The sequence below is a fragment of the Orbicella faveolata genome, unplaced genomic scaffold (genome assembly GCF_042242905.1).
Source record: "Orbicella faveolata isolate gen_17 unplaced genomic scaffold, um_ofav_v1 contig_25, whole genome shotgun sequence".
NCBI lineage: Eukaryota > Metazoa > Cnidaria > Anthozoa > Scleractinia > Merulinidae > Orbicella > Orbicella faveolata.
The window spans coordinates 29200001-29215752 of NW_028301553.1; the positions used below are offsets into that span (position 1 = coordinate 29200001).

The 15752-nt window shown below is 37.6% G+C and overlaps 5 protein-coding genes across 5 annotated transcripts; 2 read left to right on the forward strand and 3 right to left on the reverse strand.

Moving 5' to 3' along the window:
- Positions 1-2225: 2225 nt before the first annotated feature.
- LOC110041481 (adenosine receptor A2a-like) lies at positions 2226-4352 on the forward strand. Its single transcript, XM_089293515.1, has one exon. The coding sequence runs from the start codon at positions 2496-2498 to the stop codon at positions 3396-3398; it is 903 nt and encodes a 300-aa protein (XP_089149641.1). The 5' UTR covers positions 2226-2495; the 3' UTR covers positions 3399-4352.
- A 210-nt stretch (positions 4353-4562) lies between these two features.
- Positions 4563-6545, forward strand: LOC149109791 (histamine H2 receptor-like). The gene has a single exon (XM_089294091.1). The coding sequence runs from the start codon at positions 4631-4633 to the stop codon at positions 5531-5533; it is 903 nt and encodes a 300-aa protein (XP_089150217.1). The 5' UTR covers positions 4563-4630; the 3' UTR covers positions 5534-6545.
- Positions 6546-8112: 1567 nt separating this feature from the next.
- Positions 8113-9166, reverse strand: LOC110041419 (melanocortin receptor 4-like). Its single transcript, XM_020746697.2, has one exon. It carries the CDS (start codon positions 9164-9166, stop codon positions 8258-8260), a length of 909 nt encoding a protein of 302 aa, XP_020602356.1. The 3' UTR covers positions 8113-8257.
- A 345-nt stretch (positions 9167-9511) lies between these two features.
- LOC149109792 (histamine H2 receptor-like) lies at positions 9512-11165 on the reverse strand. The gene has a single exon (XM_089294217.1). The coding sequence runs from the start codon at positions 11064-11066 to the stop codon at positions 10182-10184; it is 885 nt and encodes a 294-aa protein (XP_089150343.1). The 5' UTR covers positions 11067-11165; the 3' UTR covers positions 9512-10181.
- A 423-nt stretch (positions 11166-11588) lies between these two features.
- On the reverse strand, positions 11589-13490 carry LOC149109793 (histamine H2 receptor-like). The gene has a single exon (XM_089294144.1). It carries the CDS (start codon positions 13168-13170, stop codon positions 12280-12282), a length of 891 nt encoding a protein of 296 aa, XP_089150270.1. The 5' UTR covers positions 13171-13490; the 3' UTR covers positions 11589-12279.
- Between the last annotated feature and the right edge of the window lie 2262 nt (positions 13491-15752).

The window sequence follows — 15752 nt, forward strand, 5'->3', positions numbered from 1 at the left end:
AGTAATTAATCTCCATAAATTTCGTAAAGTTTAGTTTTGTGAAAATGCGGTGACACATCAAGACAATTAGTTGATGATTTTCTCTCAGCACTTACATGCTTTATATTGTATTTGGTATTGTAACAAGAAATTAGACTTGAAAATCACTCCCAAGAAAGTATATGAATCCTATTTAGCTTTGGTGAGGTTCAAAGAGCCGGTGCTGAATTTAATCTTTTTCACTAAAACAGCATTCAGTCACCCAGAAGCCATGTTGGTCAAACTTTTTGGCTTTCCAACAAATTGGTCTTGTGATTTTATATCTCCACAGTATTTACGAAAGGATGTTTTATCATAGTTCAAGTTGTTAAGCTTCACATTTCTTCTGATATGTTTTAAAATTATTTTTGGAAGTGTTCGACCATCTTTGAAAAATTTTTTGAAATCCAAGATGATGGGAATGCATGTAGCCATTGGTTGGGTCTAAATTTGAAATTGCAAGCACTTCCTGAGTTTGTTGCTGGCCGTCTTTTTCACAACAAGCAGCAACCATTCAGCAGTTGCTTACTCCTTGCTGTAGGATCAATGTACAAAATTATGTAGGTGTCATGATTCATTGGCAATTTCAAGAGGCATGACTTCAAGCTTAGACTGGTACTAACATTTTATAGCAGGCTTCAGCTCTTGAAAATTTGAGAAGGCCATGATTATGTCAAAATAATAATAGTAGGCTGTTAAGGATAAGCATTTCTTTTGTGCCCCTATATTGTTTGTGCTGACAATATTAAAGTTAAAATTTTTGCGGGACTGGTTGACTCCCTGACCAATGTAGAAGCACTAAAATGCATCTCCTAGGTACAAACAAAAAGCACCTTTCGTGACGAGCCATAGGAACGTCTTCTTATGCCCGGTTCAAACGCCATACTTCACATGAGCCGAATCGAATGCTAATGAGGGAGAACAAAGGATTTTTCTCTTTTGCATTCGATTCGGTTCATGTGAAGTACGGCGTCTGAACTTGGCCTTAGGAGGCCTGAATTAATGATTTGTCCGTTTAGTTTTGTGAACACCTGTCCCAGGTAAAAAAATAAAAACCCCTGGGGGTGACCCCCAAATTTGCCAATCTTCGTTTATTGTTGGAAATCTTGTTTGTCTTCGGAAATTTTCGGAAAATGTTCGGAAACATTTGTACGGCCTTCGCACAACTATTGCAGAATCTTCGGAAATGCCCATGCCGTTATTATTCTCTTTGTAATGTACTTGTAAGTGCTAGTTGTCAAAAAAGGATTTAATAAACAAGAAGGAAAAAAAAATTAGGATTTTCTGTTTCATAATTAAAATAATAAAAGAAATAAGTAAATAAGATCACCGATGTCCAAACGCTATTAAAAGAAATCCAATTACATTGGAAGTAGGTAGTAATTAATGTTACTTTTAATGGCAAATGGAATACAAAAGGAATTTAACAGCGGCTTCACAAAATAAGCATTGATTGCTTCCGACTACTTTCTATTTTTCAATACCGACAGCCAAAGAAAAATTGCTCTTTTTCTCTGTGTTAAACGTCATCAACTTGCCGGATGTGACTTACGCCCCGTCCATACGCACTACACCAGAGGAGTTTGAAAACGCAGGTTTATTTCTCCGGTTTGGCCTACCAACTACACTAGTCTGTCATGAAAACGCAGTTTTTTAAATCGGAGACATTTGAAAACGACGGCTTTGCGTTTAAGCGTGGATGGAAAACATTTTGAAAAACAGACCTTTTCGAAAACGATGACATCGTGATGATAAAGTGATTTCCATGGCCGAGTTTTACTCAAACACAAATCCTCAATGACCGGCGATTGTTACGTTTTCAAATTTCTCCGGCGCAGTGTCGACGGAAAACATTTGATACGTTTTCAGAGTGAAAAATCCGTTTTCAATTCCTCCGGCATAGTGTGTGCCTGGCCTTACATTCTGCCCGCTTGTGCCGCATGAGCTGTTCAATTTACAACATAGAAATTAAAGTACTGTTCCACGTTTTATCAGAAAATAATGCACGATTGAAGTTAAGTAAAACTGCAAGTGGACGCAGGGACGCTGTTAACCTACTCAGGCAAAAGTGTATTATCATCTTAGAAAACATAGCAACACCATCTTTTATTTGGTTTAGAATATGGCATAGAAACAATTGAAAATATTTAACTCTGAGAACACAAGTCCAGTCTTTCTATGATTTCCTGCCGTGCATCTATAAAAAAGACAAAATGCACACTTGAATAAATCTAAAGAATGACGAACAATGTCCTGTCTAATAAAAGGTTATCAATACAATTCAAGTCAATTGAGACTCCACTCCTAATGAAACTGCTTTGCCTGCAGTGGGTAAATAAATAATTAAAAAGCTCTATTGAAGGTTAAAATTGTATTCCAAACTATTGTTTCTCCTTCAGATCACCGTAAGAAGACAACTATTGCAGCCTACTAATGCTTTCATAGCTTTGAATGAAGGAACACAAACCAAATGAGCTATGGAGATGAATTTGTCGTTACCTTCCAACAATTCTGACGAGGACAAATTTTATAACAGATGCTTTTTCGAGTTTGAAAGGTACATTGAAAACGAAGCCAGTTACATGACCACAATCTGGTTTACCGCCATCATGATTATAATCTGTACCACACTGGTCGGAAACTCAGCGATTTTAATCACAATTTGGAGGACGTCCTCTTTGCATTCGGTGGCGAATATCTTGCTGTCAAGCCTTGCTGTTTCAGATCTTGCTGTTGGCTTGATTGTTCAGCCTCTGTTCATAGCAAGTGTTCAATTTAGGATGTTCTCTGTGTTCTTACTTTATGTCAATGTGGGTACGTTCTTTAGCATTGCTTCTTTCTTCACCGTTACAGCAATTGGAATCGAACGCTTGCTTGCTCTTCAGTTACATTTGAGATACCATGCAGTAGTGACGCCGTTTCGTGTCACTGGGACCGTTACTTTTATTTATTTTATCTCCGGTGTTGTTGCTACCTCCAGTCTTTGGATTCTCAAAGTATTTTACATTGTTCCATCAGTTATTTACATCAGCCTTGTTTCAGGAAACTTTTTTGTTTATATGAAAATCTATCGCATCATTAGACGCCATCAGAGACAGATTCAATATCAACATCGGCAACAAGACAACATTTTCAGCGGAGTAAAAAGATTCAAGAAAACTGCTTTAAAGACATTTCTCGTGTGCATTTTTCTTGTATGTTGTTACATGCCTTACTCGTTGGTTGTCAAGATTGCCTTTATTGCAGGATTACACTTTTCTCCAAAAGTATATCACATAACTATCGGTTTAATTTTCCTCAATTCCACTATAAACCCTTTATTGTACTGCTGGCGAGATCACGAGATACGCACAGCTTTGAAGCAATTGTTTCGCTGTTGATTCTATTGCCGCATTTTCCAGTATGATTTCATTTCGATCTGGGCCGTGAAATGAATAATGAAGAAGAATTAAAAGATGTTATTTTGTGATTTTCGTTTTCGTGGCGGTCACTTATTTCAAGACCAACTCAAAAAGTCAGAAAATCAAATGGTTTTTGCGAAGACAATTCGAGCAAATTTAGTACCGCAAACTGGCAGACATTTCCATGAAAAAAAAAAACAACTAAAAATGATCACACAAAAAAGCGAAAAATGAACATGTAGTGAAGAAAAGATTTGTACATATCTTAATTGACTCCAGGGTATTCTCAATAAAATTGCTGTTTTTAGAAAATATTGATTCAGAAAGTTTCAGGATTAAGTAGAAGAACCGTTGCAGACCAAATTTCATCCCTTACAAGTGAATCGCCATTCTCGACTTAGAACTGCTAATGTTTGCCCCACTTTTCATCTATCTACAATTTTTGTGTATATTTTTTAATTTGATTGAGGGCTGGCTTTTTTGCAGGGCGTACAGGAGCTTAGAGGGCATGGTTCATTTCTCTCCGATTGACAAGCTGCCGTTTTGTTCACAAGTGTGCACAAAACTACAAGCGCATCAACAAAAAATCGTTACTAGTTGACACGGTACATACTAATGCATGCGCACCGGCACTGAAGCTTTAATTGCAAGCGGTTCGGAGGTGACACAATGGTCTCTAAAAAAAAAATCAAAAAATAGCATGGAATTGTTATGCGTCATGTTTTTGATTAAAATACAGTTCTGCAATAATGATTGTGTATTTAAATAGCGATACCAATAGGCATTATCTTGTCATTCAAAAAGGGATGTCATATATCTTATATGAAATGTTAACTAAACACAGAAAGTCAATTCAAAAGAAAAATATGGCATAGCTATAAGCTGTTTTCCCCTCTTCTCTTTAAAACGAGAATAAAAAAGGAACTGACATCAGAAAAAGCACTCTTTCTTTGTCGTAGTCAGTTCTTTGGTTTTCGGTTTGATTCTAAGTACAAACCAAAAAGACAGGTGTATTCACCGAATTAAAAAAACACAAACTTATTTACACTGGGACATATGAAAATTTCCTTCGCTATTATATTGACATAACACTGCTGTCGATAATGAAATAAATAATTAATGAACATATTTAATCTCGTATTATTCGACAGACCAAAAAGATAGCAAAAGTGGTCACACATTGACAAGAAAGAACAGAGCTCGAATCAGCCATGGAAAATCACTACAATCTACCTTCCAATCATTCTGACAAGAACAGCTCCAGTGGAGACCTGTTCGATCCCGACGGATTTCCAGAACCAGAACTTAATTTCAAGATCACAATCTGCGTCATAAACGCTTTTCTTTCCCTTACTGCTATGTTGGGAAACTCTGCAATTCTGATAACATTCTGGAATACATCTTCTTTACATTCAGCGGCGAATATCTTACTAGCAAGTCTTGCTGTATCGGACCTCGCCGTTGGTCTTCTCGTTCAGCCTTTCGACATAACAAACACAATAAGCCGGATATACGCTTTTCATTTCGCTGTTATCATTTTAGGTCCCTTTCTGACCATCGCGTCTTTCTTCACTATCACAGCAATTGCAGTGGATCGATTGCTCGCTCTTCAGTTACACTTGAGATATCATGCAGTAGTGACGCCATTTCGTGTGACATGGCTAGTTATTTTTATCTGGGTATCTGCTGGCATTCTTGCAAGTACGAAACATTGGATTGCAAGCCTATCTCAGTTTGCCATATCTGCTACAATCAACAGCCTTCTTGTTGGAAACTTCCTTGTTTATTTGAAAATCTATCTTGTCGTTCGACGCCATCAGAGACAGATTCAACATATGCATGAACAACAAGGGGCAAACAACGAGAACATTTTAAGCATGAAAAGATTCAAGAAGTCAGCCATGAACACATTTCTCGTTTTCGTTTTATTACTGTTTTGTTACTTGCCTTCTTCGTTCATCGTTTATTTAGCATTTACAGGTGTAACTATTTCACGAAAAGTTTTCGCCATAGTTTTTACATTAATTTTCTTGAACTCTTCTCTAAACCCTTCATTGTACTGTTGGCGAGATCGTCAGATTCGCACAGCCGTGAAACAACTGTTTTGCCGTTGATTTTATGCGTTTCCGTGTATACGAAATCTGAAGTAGGGCTTTTCCTGAAGGTGTTGCTATGATGATAAAATTTGCATCTGTCCCATTTCAGCCGTTTTAAAACATAAAATTAAGCAAGTAGTCTGTACGAGAAGGGAAATGCTGTTTACTATTCAGCATTCTCAAACTCATCAACAATTCATCAAGTTAAAACAAAGAAAATCACAATCGTGAAGGAGCTTTGGACAGCCGGTCTTAATTAGCATAGATTTTGATTTGACGATTTTACTTCTCCATTTTCTCCTTAGTTTTTCTTTCGATTGAGAAGACATATCAAACACTCGAGACAGTGTTTCATCGGCTATCCAAACACCTCGAATTTCGTCAAAAATACTCCGCTGCGCGTCGTATTTTCAACTCTCTTCTCGGTGTTTGGATATCCCGATATAACACTGTCTCTCGTGTTTGATATATTACATAAGATTACGAGCTCGAGATTTCTATGAGGTGATAGCTGATGAGGCCGAAGGCCGAATCAACTATCACCTCATAGAAATTGAGAGCGAATAATGTAATTGTTTTAGTAAAATTCTTACCAAAATTTACTTCAAATAAGGCTTTCCAATTATTTCTTGACGTATTATTAAACTTTGCGCCTGAAAAAGATCGCTCGGATTGAATTGTTCTTTAAAATTGAAGTTGTGTACGTGCGCGCATCAGTTTTTTCAATAATTTCAACTTTTTTAAAAAGTCAAGAAACTGTAAATGTCTTTCGTTTAGACTTCTCAGGAATTTAATTATCCATTTGCGTCAAAATGTTCCTCCAAAACTTTGAAAAAACGAAACAAACGTCGCCATTTCCTAGACGACCTCCAGCCACTGCACACTAATGGCTGTAGTGTTCAATGGCTCAGCCAATCGGATTACAACATTTGCATTAGTACACTACCAGAATTCTACTAATTTCAAATATCTCTTCTTTCCAGAGATATTCAAATAAATAAATAAAAAGTATGCAAAAAAAATAATAAAATTGTGATTTACAAGTAAGCGGAACCCTAAAATACCTGATAGTTTATTAAGGTAAAGGATTATTTGAAAGGTGATAAAATGAAGTAATATTGGCACGAAGAAGATTATTAGATAAACACTGCCGATGGTATATAAAGGTATATTTTTCATTATTTTTTATTTTTTATTTCATTAGGCCCGAATAATCCCCGGGGGGGGGGGGTACTCCTATAATGGCTTATATGGAGAGACCCCGCCGGAAAGGAGTACCTTTTTCAGGCTTCAGGTATATAAAAGGATAGGGATTTTACAAGTTAAGATGTATGAAAGGGTAGGACAATCTGTTATTTAGGTATTTGAAAGGAAATTTAATTCAGATCTTTCGAACAGACACACCTTACGGCTGTATCATCTAATTTATTAAGCTTGACATCATTAACTTCATTTCAAGGGTTTAGAAAAGAGATGCAATGTTCTTAAGTAGGAATGGGAAAGGAGCAACTTTTCTGTCAAAATGGTTTACGAAAAGGTAAGGGGTGGGACCTCGGGGCAAAGCCTCCACGTAACGCTTTTTGAATAGTACGCCCCCCCCCCCCCCCCTGAGAGAATCTGAAGCTTGAGGTGAACTGCAAACGACGAACATCAGAAATTTGGTCCAAATCTTGGCGAGAAAAATAGTCTCAACTCACTTTGATGGCTCCGTATCGAAGACAGATCACCATTTGCCACTTGTACCACGGTTCATTAATAACTCAAGCTCCGAGCAACAGACTATGTAAATGAATAATTTTCTATTTAAGTCCCGGGTTAGAGAACATGGCTTCCGTAAGCATTACGGGATGAAAAATTTTGGAGCTTTTTTCCATCCGATATAGAACTTTCAAATGAAGTCATCACATATTTTCAATACTGGTTAACAAGACTCATCGGTCAATTACATTTAAAGTTATAGTGGAAACCGAGATAATTACGGTACGGCCAGACATTTAAGCCTACTTCACGGTTAGTATTTCCTTTGTTTGACTCGCTAAGCCATTGTAGGAATAAATATATTTTTTTTTTATCCACGAGTTTTATTATCACAGTTCAGTGAGTTTTCCATTGACCCGTGAAATTTTAATAAATTACAATAAAATAGTGATGTAATAGGGATAATAATAAGCGACTTGGGATGACATATTTCTAAAAGGAGATAGCCTAATGTCCTGCTTCTCCTTGTTGTTACTGTTATTAATTATGTTTGAGAAACTTTTAACCCCGGAGGAAACTCCCATATCGAAACGACGTACGGGAGCGCTCGTCGGAAATTTTGAAAAGAACCCCTAAGAGGTTTCAAGATACTGTATTGTTGGTGTGGCTTGAAATGCTTTCCACCCCTTCATAGGGGTACCAATTCTTAAACAACACATTATCTTAACTGACATTGCCTTTTTTTGAGCTCAATACCCTAAAAAGTACGGCAAAAGCTCCCGCTGTGGACCTTTTGAGGCTGAGCACTCTAAGACCTACCAAAACCGCTTTTTTAACCCCTAAAAGATACGACGAGCCCCCCCCCCCCCCCACCCCGTCCTTTTCATATAGGAGTTCCCCTGCCGGGCTTATAACCCGCACCAAACAATAAAACTGGTTTGATAACACCTTATTACCGCCAGTAAACCCGAGAACGAATTCTATCTTAGGCTTCTCAAGAAAAATCGAAATCCTTCCAGGGATGTGATTCGTCAAAAAGTTGCGTTACAATCCTCGGCAGAACAGTTGCCTCATGGCTGCGCGGATTTCACGATCCCGCCAGCAGAACAAAAAAGGGTTCAGAGATGAATTAAGGGAAATTAACGTAATTATTGCCATATAAAAACCTGGTGGTGTGGTTACCCCCGTTAGATGCATTATGATGGCAACTGAATGAGGCATGTTGCAAAGGAGAAGAACAATGTATATAAGAAAGGAGTTTAAAGCAGATTTTCTAAATCTTTTCACACTGAAAATGTTTCCATTATTTGCTTCTGGTTGTTGATGTTGAATCTGTCTTTGATGATGACGGATAACTAGATTGATTTTGAAATAAATCACAAAGTTCGCAGAGAGCACACAGGTGATAACAGCAGAGGCGAGAATGTCACTGATATAAGGTAGGTTTGAAGCCCAGATTCCCGCTTGAAAAATAATACAGAAGATCCAGATAAAACTCACTAACAAAATGATACGAGAACGTGTTACTACGCTGTGATATCTTAAATGTAACTGAAGAGCAAGCAAGCGGTCGACTGCAATTGCTGTAATAGTGAAAAAAGAACTGGAACAAAAAATGGAGGCGGAAACGTGAAAAAGTAGGCCAACACTATATGTTCCGCTGAGCAAGTATGCTATAAACAATGGCTCTTCAAGCAATCCAACAGCAAGGTCTGAGATAGCAAGACTTGCCAGTAAGATATTCGTCGCCGAATGCAAAGAGGATGTCTTCCAAATTGTTATCACAATGGCAGTGTTTCCGAGCAACGCCGTAAAGCAGAGAATAGCGTGGATTACGCAGATTGCAATCGAGTCATTTAGATCTTGCTTAGAATAACTGAGTTCAAACAAAATTCTACCATAGTTGTTCTTGCCAAAATTATTTTGAGGCTGAGTTGAGTTGAAAACCTCCATAGCTGATTCGGGCTTTCTTGCATTCAAAGAACTGATCAGATTGCTAAGTTAGTTGCTGTCCTCTTGAACTTTTTAATAAAGTTTTATATTATTAGTAATTTATTTCATAATTGCCAACAACAGGATGTCAATGGGAGATGAAATATTTACCTTTTCAGAAAATAAGTGTTCTTTTGAGATTTTGTGCAGCGCATGTACACCAGCTTGTCATTTTCCTTTCTCATATATTGGGAATCCCACTGTTAAACATTATATTACATATTACATGCATGGGTGTTATAAATTGTCCACTAATCAAAAGAAATAACATCAACATTCATTAAAAGAGAATATACTAGACGGGAAAGCAGTTCTAGGTATTTATTCAAAACTATTAACATTTTCATAAGTTCCCTCTTTACCTTATTCTGATTTCACATAAGATTAATTATCTTTCTTCCAAGTTAATTTGCTTCCTGACAGAACATCCGTCAGTATATCCGGAGCAATATATATAGTCACTGATTGAACGGTGTAAGAACTGACTTTTTATGAATGCAGTGCATATTTACAGTTTACAATTTTATTCATTGCCATTACAAATTATAACTTACACTTCCCGCGTTTAGCGGTTCTTGACTGTTTAGATCTTTTATCTGAATTACAATGGTGTCAACGCGCTCGGGTCTTGTATTTAGAAATCAATAATTCTCTTAGCTTACGTTAAAAGTACTAATACTTGCCAAGACAAACAGACATTTAAACGACTCGGCGCGGCATGAAACTTTTGGACCACCTCTTTGCGTATAAGACAGGAGTAGCCACAGTTACACATCTTGTGCCTATTTTAATAATTCAAAAAGGTGAAAGAAATGCTAAACTTCCAGACGTTTATTTGGCGTGCAAATCATGATCGTCGCGATAAGAAATCAAAAATAACTTTCCCCGACAGTGAATTATTGTCAGGGTAAAAAGAAAACATATCAAAAGGCACTGAGATTGTCAGCAGGAAAGTCCAAACCTGAAATAAAATGCATCAACGGCAAAACAGTTGTTTCACGGCTGTGCGAATTTCGCGATCTCGCCAACAGTACAACAAAGGGTTTAGAGACGAATTGAGGAACACTAGTGTGACAGTTGCGAAACCAACTATTGGGGAACCACCGTATAGAGAAACAAAACTGTAAGGCATGTAACAACAGAGAAGTAAAATATACACGAGAAAAGTGTTAAGAGCAGTTTTCTTAAACCTAGTCACGCGAAAAATGTTTTCATTGCTCGCCTGTCGCTGATGTTGATGTTGATACTGAATCTGTCTTTGATGGCGATGGGCGATGAGGTAAATTTTAAAATAAACAACGAAGTTTCCAGCAAGAAGGCTGATAACCATAACAAGTGAGACAATGTAAATTGTTGAGGATAAATGTAACACAAGCGTACTAACACCGGAGAATATCCAAATAAAAATAACGACCCCATTGACACGAAATGTTGTCACTACTGCATGATATCTCAAGTGTAACTGAAGGACAAGCAAACGATCGATTGAAATCGCTGTAACCGTGAAAAAAGACGCACAACAGAAAAAATACACCAGAATACTAAAAACTAGAACTATAGTAGATATTCGGCCACTTTGAGTGAATGCTATAAATAAGGGCTGGACAAGCAAGCCAACAGCGAGGTCCGATACAGCAAGACTGGTCAGTAAGATGTTCGGCGCTGAATGTAAAGAAGATGTCCTCCAAATCGTTAGCAGAATCGCAGCGTTTCCCAACAGCGCTGTAAAGGAGAAAAAAGCATTGACAACACTGATTGCGATCCTGAAAGCCATAGCTTGGTCAAAATCTAGTTCAAATTGAACAGAGTGAGAGTTGTTCTTTTCAGTGTTATTAAAAGGTCGAGGAAAGTTGAATTTCATGGTTGATTTGACCGTGTTTTCTTCCAAGACACCTCATGAAGCTGGTTATTGCTGCTTTCGTTGTTTTCTTGCTTTTGTTTGATGAAATCGAAAAGGCTAGATTAGATTCACATTATTAAACTTCACTGAAGTTAATTAACTTTTCATTTATTTCCGCACTAACAATGGTTTGAATAGCAGTGGAAATATTTAACGGGATTCTGTCTTTTCAAACACCTGTCATTTTCGCACACCCTGTAATGCACTTTTATGTAGAAACTGGAAGTCTCGTGCATTCAAATTTCATGCATAGTGTGTGGACTTGTTTCCCTGTTGTGTATAAACAATAGTCTCCATTTTCCTAGAAAATATGCCCGGATATTTGTCCGCGGACATTATCTGTTTTGAGAAGCGAACAGTTTTCCAAGAACGTAGCTCGAGCAAAACTGTTGGCTTTGAGGAATTCTCGCTCATCCTGGGTTATCTTAGTGGGGCTTCTGTTGAAGAGGCTGGTAAAGGTATTTTCGTGATTCGTGAATGGTCTTATTTTTTTCCGGTGAAATGTGAAATGGCTTGTATTTTTTTCTCGTGAATCGTGATTTCATTAGTAGACGTGAACCGTGATTTTCCGAAATAATTCTCCGTGAAATGAGAAAGAAGTATTTAATTCATCGTGAACCGTGATTTTGTTTGTGTCTTCTATTATTTTCAACAGTAATTAACATTATTGCGTGACCGTTGTTTTCTTGCATTTGTTTAATGAAATGGAAAAACTAGATTGAATTTACATTATTTATCTTCACTGAAGTTGATTAACTTTTTAATTATTTCACACTAACAATGATTAAATTATTTATACCTTTCATCTAAATTACAATGGTGCTACCGCACTCGGGTCTTGTATTTAGAACTCAGTTATTCTCTTAGCCTACTTTAAAAGTACTCCTACTTGCCAAAAGAAACCTGAGACATTCAAATGACTCGGTGCGACATAAAACTTGTGTATAACCTCTTTACATGTAAGAGTGCAGTAGCCACAGTTACACATCTTGTACCTATTTCTATAATTCAACAATGAAAGGTGAAAGAAATGCAAAGATCGCAGACGCTCATGGGTCAATGCAAATCATTCTCGTCGATAAAAATTGAAGGACTTTCCCCGATAGTGAATTACTGTCAGGGCAGAAAGCAAATATACTGAAAGCAGGGAAACCTAAACGTGAAATGAAATACATCAACGGCAAAACAGTTGTTTCACGGCTGTGCGAATTTCGTGATCTCGCCAACAGTACAATAAAGGATTTAGAGACGAATTGAGGAACACTAGTGTGACAGTTGCGAAACCAACTATTGGGGAACCACCGTATAGAGCAACGAAACTGTAAGGCATGTAACAACAGAGAAGTAAAATATACACGAGAAAAGTGTTAAGAGCAGTTTTCTTAAACCTTGTTACACGAACAATGTTTTCATTGCTCACTTGTCGCTGATGTTGATGTTGATGCTGAATCTGTCTTTGATGGCGACGAGCGATGAGGTAAATTTTAAAATAAACAACGAAGTTTCCAGCAAGAAGGCTGATAATCATAGCAAGTAAAATAATGTAAATTCTTGAGGATAAAAAGAACAGAAGCGAACTAACACCAGAGAATATCCAAATAAAAATAACGACCCCATTGACACGAAATGTTGTCACTACTGCATGATATCTCAAGTGTAACTGAAGGACAAGCAAACGATCGATTGAAATCGCTGTAACCGTGAGAAAAGACGCACAACAGAAAAAAATCACTAGAATACTAAAAACTAGAATGAAAGTAGATGCTCCACTTTGAATGACTGTTATAACGAATAAGGGCTGGATGAGCAAGCCAACAGCGAGGTCCGATACCGCAAGACTGGTCAGTAGGATGTTCGCCGCTGAATGTAAAGAAGATGTCTTCCAAATTGTCACTAGAATCACACAGTTTCCTAACAGCGCTGTGAAGGAGAAAAAAGCATTGACGACGCTGACTGCGATCCTGAAAGCCATAGCTTGGTCAAAATTTTCATCTGGTTCAAATTGAACAGAGTGAGAGTTGTTCTTTTCAGTGTTGTTAAAAGGTCGAGAAAAGTTGAATTTCATGGTTGATTTGACCGTGTTTTCATCCAAGACACCTCATGAAGCTGTTTAATGCTGCTTTCCTTGTCTTATTACTTTTGTTTGATGAAATCGAAAAAGCTAGATTAGGTTTACATTATGAATCAATCTTCACTGAAGTTAATTGACTTTCTGATTATTTCCCCGCTAACAATGATTTCAATAGCAGTGGAAATATTTTACGGGATCCTGTCTGGTTACACACCTGTCGTTTTTCGCTCGCCCTGTTGTGAGGTTTTATGAAGAAACTGGAAGTCTCATTCAAATCTCATGTATGGTGTGTTCACTAGTTTCCCTGTTGTGTAGAAACAATAGCCTCCATTTTCCTGGAAAATACGCTCGGATATTTGTCCGCAGGCACTATCTGTTTTGAGAAGCGAACAGTTTTCCGAGAACGTAGCTCGAGGGAAACTGTGAACTTCGAGGAACAAATAATGTCCAAGGTTAGGACAAATATCGCGAACTTTTTTCGCGCCAAATGGAGGCTATTATGTTTACGTTTATGTTATCCTTGAAATATTTCTTGAACAAGGGCAATTTTTGAAAATTGGAGAATATCACTTGAATATTCCTCAGTTTTAGCTGGGGCATATTTAGTCACGTGACGCGTTTAGATCAACCGCGCACGAGCGAGCGAAATTATTTGATACGAGGTTTGGATCAGGCAAGATCCGATCAGTCGAGTATAATTTGAACTGCGGAATAAAGATTTATACATTAACAAATCTTTATTCCGCAGTTCAATTCAAATATATAAATTTCACGTGAGGAGAATTATTCTTAGTTAATTTACATATTCATGATAAACGAACCCAACAACAACGTAATAAATGTCGATTTCGTACCTTGTTTGTTCATTCATCTGATCTCAGCGTCAATGTAAGGGCGTTGGAGAGATACAAATGCAAAATCTAGGGAGGAAAAAATATTAAAATCTCTCCAAAGTACTATTTCAATCGTTATCTTACATCATAACTGCAAAGCCAAACTGCGCTATTTGCCTGTTGAAACCAAAGGATTCAATGCTTGGTCACTGAGGTTCTTTTCCTATAGGAAATATATTTCTTTTCAAACATTTTTTTTGTCATTTAAATGTTCAAAACGTCAAACAAAAGAATTCTTTGTTTCACCAGCCAATAGTTCTCTGGTTGGCATATTAATAACAATAGGTGGTGTCACTGATATCTTTGCTACCATGACGGCGTCTTTTGAGGATATCTCCTTTCTATGCCTTCTATACAAAGTTATCTCTTCTTGGTTTGTCTTTCGCCTGGTCTAAATCCGTCAGCCTTGGCGAAGCAAACAGGGAGCTTAAGCAGACCACGACGCCAACGGCAACGAAAACGCCATTAAACAAAAGGTTTAATGAGTAGAACAATGGCTGTGCACGTGTGTTATAAATCTTTGTACATTTCTTTGCCGTCCTCTCCAAAACAATAACGTGAAATGATCAGGTTCAACGTACTCTGGTGAACACGACCTGCACTGACTAATTTTTCGTGTTTCCTTTTGGAATTGAATGGTGGCATTACATATTTAGCTTGAAAATAACAAAACAACAAGTGTCTATTAAATGGCTGAAACAAAACCATCAATAGACCATTTACAGTTGTTTGCTCAGTGACCTGGCCTTTGACTGGCAGCAAGGCTGGAGGTGCGCTCGTTTTGATACAGACTTCACTGCTTTTGTCGAGTAAATCAAGTTATTCTTATGTCAACTAGTTTGAATTAAAATAAGAAAAGCAGAGAGGTCTGTATGAAAGCAAGGTCTCCTCCAGCCTCACTTGCATTCATAGGCCAGGTGACTAAGCACATACCTGTAAAATGGCAATCTAGCAAGTAGGCGACGTGAATCACATGATCGAATTCCAGTGTGACAAAGATAGCAAGCACATAACTATCTGAATAGGCACCGCTAATTACAGAGAAAAGTTTTCTAACTGTAGTAATAATATACATTAAAAAATTTACTCGATTCTGATTGGCTGAGAGCAGTACAGTTCAAGTGTAACGCCAGGGCAAAAATTGTAACACCAATGCAAATTACACATCGTAAATGACTTCAAGAAAGATCTTCCGGCACTTCCTCCGCGCGAATGTTTTCATGTTGACATTACTAATAAGTAATCATATGGTTTTTCTCGTTTAATTTGGAATTAATTTGCACTTGTAAGTTTTTTAAAAAGCTGAAATTGCACTCGCCGAAGCGACTCGTGAAATTACAGCTTTTTGAAAACCTCACTCGTGCAAATTAGCTCCAAATTGAACTCGGAGCCGTATGATGACGTATACGTAATGGAGAAATAATAAAAAAAACCTGGGGTTCGTGTTCCACCGGGCTTCCAAGCAGTCGTGCTTTCATCTGTTTTCATCAGAAGAAAATTGAAAACGCAACAATAAACGGTCATTTTTGTTTGAGTTAAACTCATTCAAGGAAATCACATGATTATCGTGGCGCCATCGTCGTCGGAAAGCTCCCTTTTCAAAATATTTTCTGTCCGTATTTTGGGGACCTTGAGATTATTCAAACTCAAAACAGGAGGCCAAACAACATAAACGGAAAACCT